This window comes from Phalaenopsis equestris, unplaced genomic scaffold (genome assembly GCF_001263595.1).
Source record: "Phalaenopsis equestris unplaced genomic scaffold, ASM126359v1 Scaffold000094, whole genome shotgun sequence".
Taxonomy (NCBI): Eukaryota; Viridiplantae; Streptophyta; class Magnoliopsida; order Asparagales; family Orchidaceae; genus Phalaenopsis; species Phalaenopsis equestris.
The window spans coordinates 1,761-9,829 of NW_018164536.1; the positions used below are offsets into that span (position 1 = coordinate 1,761).

Genomic DNA, 8,069 nt, shown 5'->3' on the forward strand with positions numbered 1-8,069 from the left:
ATATATATATATATATATATATATTATTTTAAATTATATTTATGTAGTATTGCTGAGTAATAATGTAGCGTCCTAGCATTGCACGAAAATCCATCACATATTAAGACAATTAAATTGATAAGTAAAGATACTAGAAGTTTTTTTATGTGCAAAACCCGAAAATGGAAAAAAATCATGAGGTTTAGCTCAGTTTAAATAATCCACAATGTAATGGTGAGTGCAGATACCTACTTTTTGTGAGTTAGTGAAGTTCAAATTTGAAATTTGATGTAAACCGATATTTCAAAAATAATGGTTGTAACGAACAGCAAATGCATGATAATTGTTATGGAGGCAATTGTCCTCCATAAATGTTGTAGATGGTGGCTGGATCACCAGCTTGTTGTAGCGGTTTTAGTTGAAAGCCATGACACTGGTTGTTCATGTGGGTCGTAGATAGTTGTTTCAGGAGCATCAGTTGGCTATAGAGACCGTAATAGGGAGTTGCAATAACTAGTGATGAGAAGTGATAATGTTGTATGCCATAAATAGTGGAGTTGGGAGATGCATGATATGTGATATCATTCATACGCTATAGAGGCCAGAGTTGGGAGCTGCATAAGTTGTGATAATGTCAATTGGCCACAAAGGTTAGATTTGGAAGTTGCATGAGTTGTGGATGTAGTGGTGGGATGCAAGGAGAGAGCTTCAGGTGTCCGAAAAAAGTTATCATATATTGAGTACATTGATTGTAAGTAGCTATTGCAGAGTGTGTTGCTACACTGCCTTCAAGAGGTGTCATTGCTCTGTATCTAAGATGCGTCGTTGCGCCATATTGAAGGTGTTATTGTGTTGCTTTGTAGGGTGTTTCGTTACTCTGCAACGAATGTTGTGATTCTGCAGTGCTCGCCATGAATTTGCAAGGAAACAATTAGTAGTTGGTGTTTGCTAGAAAATTTGTGGAGGTAAAGTAATGGATTATCGTCTTAGTGTTTCACGAGAGTTCAACACACTCAGATGAAAAAAAGAACCAGTAGAAACACCAGAAGCTTCTACGTGGAAAACCCTTAAAGAGGAAAAAAACAATGAGGCCTGACCCAACTGAAAAAATTCACAATAAATTGAAAATTACAAATACAGTCCCTTATCTTACAGACAAGAAAGTGTCACATAGACAATTGAGTTACAATGTCAGTGTGCAGATGAACTTGTTGTAAGAAGAGGGCGACGACTGATAGTGATTGGCGGTAGTCAACGAGTGGTTTTCGGCGATGTGCAGCGACTGGTGATCGAACGTAGTCAACGGTGAGGTGATGATGAACTTCAGCACTTTCTCAAAGCTTTAGGCTTAGACTTCAAGCTCTCTCCTCCCTCCTCATGAGAGGGGTGGGGATCTATTTATAGAGTCCCGATGTTGACCTCATTTTTTAGAGGTTTGTATGTTTCTCTCTCTAAAACTTAGAATCTAACATTAGGATTTTTCTAGTGACTCTTCAAGTGGACTAGTGTTGAGACCCACATCATTTATAAATTGAACTATTTCACAACTCCTTGTAGTTTTATATGCTTAAATTCAAAGATGTAAAGCCATATCCTATGATGGTTAAGATTTCACTAAGATTTTCTCAGTATCTTCGACGTCTCTTACTTTTCATTTCTTTGAGTTCCATAAATAATTGTTTCACACTAAGCCATTCCCATTTAATTTTCCTATAATCAATCGTGAAAATAAAACGTTGAATTCTTGAAGACATAACCTCAATCTTAATCAAGACTCTTCTTAAGTGAGTTAAGTCACTTAAGATGTAATTAACTATAAGAGTTTGAGCCTATATAAAATTAGTAACCTAAATAATTTAAATCCTGTTTAGTCTTCATATTCGATAGGGAAAGGATCTGTTAGTATTTTCGTAGACCAAACAAAAGTCCTAAATTTCTTAGTTTGAATAATTGAGTTCATTATTAAGTGATTTTATCATCTTTCGACATGACATATTATTTGTAATGTCGTGTTTGATTATTTAAACAATCAAATATTCGAGATTAGTTAGGTCTTATTTTCAAATCAAACTAATTTTCAAAATCAAAATGCATTTCAAAATGAAAATAAAACCGACACCCAATGTAATTAACAGAGATTATGAACCACTCTGATTGAACGACCTAAAGTGTTTCCTTTGATTAGACAACATTTGATGGACATTTGAGAGTCTTAACGATGTCAGAATTAAGCAGTCTTATGCTCATTAGATTTATCTTATTGAGATGCTCGATACGATCATGAGCTCACTAGATTCAACACCAATTTGACTTTTCAAATATCTGCGGAAAGCATTCAAGAGTGGTTTGATGACTTGACCTGAGCTTAATTTGACTAAGATTAGACGAAGTTTGGCATCACTGGGCCCGTTTCATCGATCCGATCAATTTGACTATTGGTTTGTTGAAATGAGGCTTAGATAACTTTTAATCAAAGTTTGAACTTTTCTTACTCCAAAAAGTGCATCAAGATCCATTTCATTCCTAGAAATTCATGCTAGATGTTGAACATTTGCTCAAGGCATATCAATTTTTATCTCAGATAATTTAATGTGACTGATATAAATGAGGCAATCAAAGCATACCACGGCTATGAGGTGCCATAAGAGGCCCAGCTTTGCAAGTTCCCAGATTTGACCTATTCTATTACAGTCAGTCGAATTTATCTTTTTCCGGACCACATTTTAATTAGCTGCTTATATTAGCATTATATTGGACATAAAGCATTAAAAATAATTGAAATATAAAATGATCTATTCAAACTTCAAAGGGGATAATTGAGACTTATGTGTAAATTCTTGAAAATAAAATCATGCATTAAATTGTTAATATATTTAATTTTTGTTTGACAGTGTTAATTGTACAGGACTCAATTGTTATCATCAATTTGTTCTAACAGCTCATCTAACCTTTATGTCATATTCTGAAGATATAATTTTTATGTAAGTTAATTAGGTCGAGTAATATTGTGTATTTATTAGATCTAACTAGGCAGGTTGAAGCACGTAAAATTTATTTGCTTAAATTCAAATATATTTTTGACGGTGCTAGAAACTACAACTTAAATATTGCGTGTTTGTGATTTTATAGATTCGGGGCGATCATCAAATACACTTAAATGATAGTGATTACCATTGTAGCCACCACGGCCATCAACTGCACCGCCGCTGGCAACCGTTACCGCTAGACACTGCCATAGCAGGCTGTCTGTCGACTCTCGTTGTCGTCGCAAATTGTGTGTGTGTTAAGGCGAGTAACTCTGGTTGATAGAGGTGAGTGACCTTAAAGTGACCCTACAAGCTGACGAGTAGCACTGCAGGTCAAATAAGTAACATTATATGTTTGGGATGGTTGACAACATCTTTGTCTAGTTGACAATAACCATTGCCAACTATGAGCAATTTCATGAGAACTTCACAAGTTCTCGTCTCATAATGGCGTCAAATCGGATTCATAACTGACCTGAAATTGACCCAACTTGAAACTACATCATTTGAATCCCACTTGAATATTAAACAACTCACAAAGTCCAGCGTGAACATGACCCGTCCTCCACCCGAAAAACCGAATCTACCAGTATAAATCATTAAACATAAAGAATAATATTCATGTCAAATTCGAGTTAATCTTGAGTCAATTAATCATGAGTCAATTTCGGGCTAAAGGGTTGATTTCACGTCGATTCAGGATTTGCAGGTTTTTTTTTTGTTATTTTTATTGAGTTGATGGGTCAACCTGAACCTGACATAAATAATCAAATTAATTACGATTTTTAACCCTAACATGACCCGAAAATAATCCAGATCAATCTCAACCCAAATTTTCGAGTCTATTTTAGAACGAGTTGGTGCATCCGATCACCTCATCATTCTAATCTGGACTAGAACAGTTGTCGTAAAATTGATCCGACATACTTGGCAGTAATTAATCCAACATGGCTTCCACTGATGGTTATTTCTGAATCTATAATTAACTTCCGTAGTGCTGACTATTATAGTCTTCACAAATGACCTTTTGATCAAGAATCCGAAGCTTTTTTTACCGACCATACTCTGTAGCTTATGTAATATGCTCCAATTTTGTGCCGAGCTATCAGTTCAACAAAGCACTGATTATTTAGCACCAGAGATATGAAATAAAATTCACAGAAAAGGTGAATTTTCTTAAAAGAGGCATGTTCTCTTAGCATATTAGGTGGATCACCTAACCTGAAATTAAATTATATTCCTATATACTTCCAAATTTAAGAAAGTAATGCTAGATTACGATCTGAAATCTTGTCTATTCAAAAATTTTAAATTTAAAGTTGTACATATTCTGAGTAATGTGAGCATTAGCATGTCCCATAGTATTTGTGATCCGTAAAGCCAACAGTGTGTGTGCCCCGGCTTGTTGGTTTATATACATGGTATAAGACCCCTCAGGACGGGGAATTAAATCCTCTCTGACACTGATGGTCTTACTGAGGTGGCACTCGAATTTTTAGGCACATTATGGGTAGCTGGAGACTCGTATGATAGCCTCTAAACATTCTCTATTTTACTTTATATATATATTTTATAAAGGACCATAGTTAATGCTATAGTCATTATCATTACCATCATCATCATCATCATGACTAGTATTGTTATTATTACTACTATTATTATTATTACCTTAATTAAAAATGCTAACCAATGGTGAGCAATAGCCATCTTTTGGTTATTAACAAAAAGATTATTGACCTAATTTTTTAACCTATTATCATGAATACCTACTAGTTCATGAACCATAATTCTTCAAAAACTAATCGAATTTTAATAATAGCAAAACATAACATAAAATAGGCAGATAAAAAATATCATACCAAGATTATATATAATTTTATGAATAATCTTTAGCATTTTTAATTAAGGTAATAAATTAGGCCAATAATCTTTTTGTTAATAACCAAAAGATGGCTATTGCTCACCATTCATTAGCATTTTTAATTAAGGTAATAATAATAATAATAGTAATAATAATATTACTAGTCATGATGATGATGATGATGGTAATGATAATGACAATAGCATTAACTATGGTCCTTTATAAAATAAAATATATAAATTTTGTTTTAGAATCTAGCAATCAAAATTTGAAAACGAAGCCTTTTTAATCATCTATTTAAAATGAAAGACACTATTGTAATCTATCACTAAGCCTATTGCCAAGCAAATGATGTGTATTTCTCTGTTTGGCGCCACACATCATGCTTATCCTCGCTATATAAATTTATAAATTCCCATGACATTTTTTGTTTAATCTTCGAAGTTCTACACAAAAATGATAAGTCAATATTACAACTTCACAATATTCTCTAAACATATAATGACAAGAAGCCATAGTTGCTTGACTTTCTTTGTGACTTTCCCGGTGCTTAATTTTTAAAAATATTACCATAGTTGCTTACTTTTTCTGTTGTATTTTTAGTCATCTTCTTAATAATTTTATGAAAATGTGTTAATTTAAAATTTTTAATAATTACATATAATTGTGATAAATATAGTAAAATATTAATGTTAACACATTCATAAAAAATTAAATATATTTGATGGCCTAGAAGGTTGTATCCCAATAAATGATCTTTTGTGGGCCCATGCACGCTAGCTAGTCTTGCGGGCCTAGCTGAGCCCTACTTTTTCATAAACGACGCCATAACTCTGATTGTGGAACTGACATTAGACCCAGATTATATTGCCTAATTGTACAAAACTTAAAACTCTCACTTCATATCTTGGGTGACATTAGACCCAAATGGTTTGCTATAATTTGCAAAATATACTTTAAGTATAAATGAGATGATGGCTCAGTGGTTGGACATTTCATCTAAAAGTCAAAAGTTTGAAACTCATTGACTCCCATATATACTTCATCTAGATACATATCACCAGTACTTCATTTAACCCACAATGAACATGATTTGTGCCCAATATGTGTGAGAATGTAATTTATCAACTGATTACATTTTAATAAGATATATCAATAATGTGTTTGTTACAAATCAATTGATTGCGTGTTATATTTCTAATCAATATGCTTACGCATTTGAGCAAAATATTATATGTTTTTTTATAATATAAATTGTTTTTTAAACAATTAAAGAGGCTACATTTTAAAGCTGCCCAACATAAGCCCCGATTTGCTTGATTTAGGGCTTAAGCGGGATTTCGGGCCAGCTGAAGCCGCTTAATAACTAGGATTATCTACAGTTTTTTCAGCTTCTTTCGGTTTTTCTTTCAACAATTTAAATTGATTTAATACCATTCAAAAGGTTAAACCTGACATGATTTAAAAAGTGGAATTACATATATAACATTGAAATTTTCACTTTTTAAATATGAGCATGAATTTTGAGAAATTAATGTAGAAAAATTAAGGGCGTTTACGTACATAACACCAAATTCTTATGTATTTACACATCTAACACCTATACTTTAATTTCTTACATTTATTTCACCCAAATATTTCCTGTCTAATAAAAAATACGGCACATTTTCATGCATTGAAATGTGAGATGTATGTAAAATATTAAAGTATACATGTTAGATATGTAAATACAAAGAAATTGAGTGATATCTATGTAAATCATCCAACTAATAATTCATTTGATGAAAAGCCAAGTCTTAAATAAGGGCCTCTATAAACATACCGCAGAATTCATACCTTTTTACATATCCAACACATAAGTTTTTATATTTACATACATATCACTAAAAATGTTATCCTAAAAAAATTATCATAATTTTTAATTTCATCATATAGTTGAGTTTATAACATCAAAATACTATAAATATAAATGTAGCAAATTTTAAATTTCAGATATATAAATACATAAAAATTATGGGGTATGTATATAAATTTTCTACATTTATATAATTACGACTTAAAACAGAAATGTCATTTAAATTTAAAATTTAAAATTTATTTATTTATTTATTTATTTTAGATGAAGCACATCTCACGCGCCATCTGGTTATCGAGTGAGCAGCACAAATCAAAAAGGCGAGGAGAGGAAGGTGTGGTCTCTTAGGACCGACGTTTCCTTCGTCCGCGTTCTTTCTTCCTTGAATGGATGGATGGGCGCGCGCGCAAGAACGCCAAGCTACGAACACGACCTCCAACGCTTAGAAAAACTAGTCTTCTCCTCCTTCCCCCTCACTCGCCTTCTTTCTTCTTTCTCCGCTCTGCATATCTTCCTTCCACTTCCACCAACCAGCCTCGACAATGGCCGTGCGAGCGCATTACCCATCCAACGTTTTGTTTCACAGCAGGTATCACTCGCTTGATCTATCTTCTTCCTTTTGATCTCCCGACTCCCGACTGAGTTTTTGGGCTCCGCGATGCGCAGAGATGAGAGTGAGATGAATGACGGGGAGATGGCCCCTCCTTTGTTCGACCAATCCCATCTCTTCTTCTCCTCCAATGGAGGTGTGACTTTTTTCGCTTTTTCCCCTTTCCGATTCTTTTCTTTTTTTTATTGTTTACTGAGAAGAGGTGTTGCAGAAAATATAAACCGGTGGAAGAGAGCAAAAGAGGCGACGCCGTCTGCAGCGCCATCGCAGCAGCAGATTCCCTTCCCATTACAGTCGCCTGCAGTATTCGATCCCTCGTCGGCACGATCGCAGACGATTCCATTTGTATCTACCGGTCTCCACCTCGCCTTAGCCGAGCAAACGAACAACCGGATCAAAGAAGAACAACCCGATTCCCTCCTCACGGCTTCTTTCTCAGAAGAGATTGCCGCCCTGATTAACAAAGAGGATAACGAAATTGATGGGTTCATCACTGCTCAGGTAATATTTTAATTTTCTTTCCACTCCACTCCACTGGTAGAGGGAAACACAAGGATTCCCAATTATATTCATCTATTTCTCTCGCGAATCAGACGGAGCAACTCCGGCGAGAATTTGCAAAGAGACGTCAGCGGCACTACTGCACTTTACTCGAAGCAGCTGGAAACAAGCTGCTAGAGAAGGAGGCGGAGGTCGAGCGAGCTGGTCGCTGCATCTTGGAGCTCGAAAACCGGCTGA

General features: G+C 34.6%; 1 protein-coding gene across 1 annotated transcript in view; it reads left to right on the forward strand.

Moving 5' to 3' along the window:
- The first annotated feature begins 6,999 nt into the window (after positions 1-6,999).
- Positions 7,000-8,069, forward strand: part of LOC110020346 — a 54,197-nt gene continuing 53,127 nt past the window's right edge. The window contains exons 1-4 of the mRNA XM_020718414.1: positions 7,000-7,310; positions 7,388-7,467; positions 7,543-7,832; positions 7,925-8,064. Coding sequence (XP_020574073.1) covers positions 7,264-7,310; positions 7,388-7,467; positions 7,543-7,832; positions 7,925-8,064 — 557 coding nt within the window. The 5' untranslated portion in view covers positions 7,000-7,263. The remainder of the gene's footprint in view (positions 7,311-7,387; positions 7,468-7,542; positions 7,833-7,924; positions 8,065-8,069) is intronic.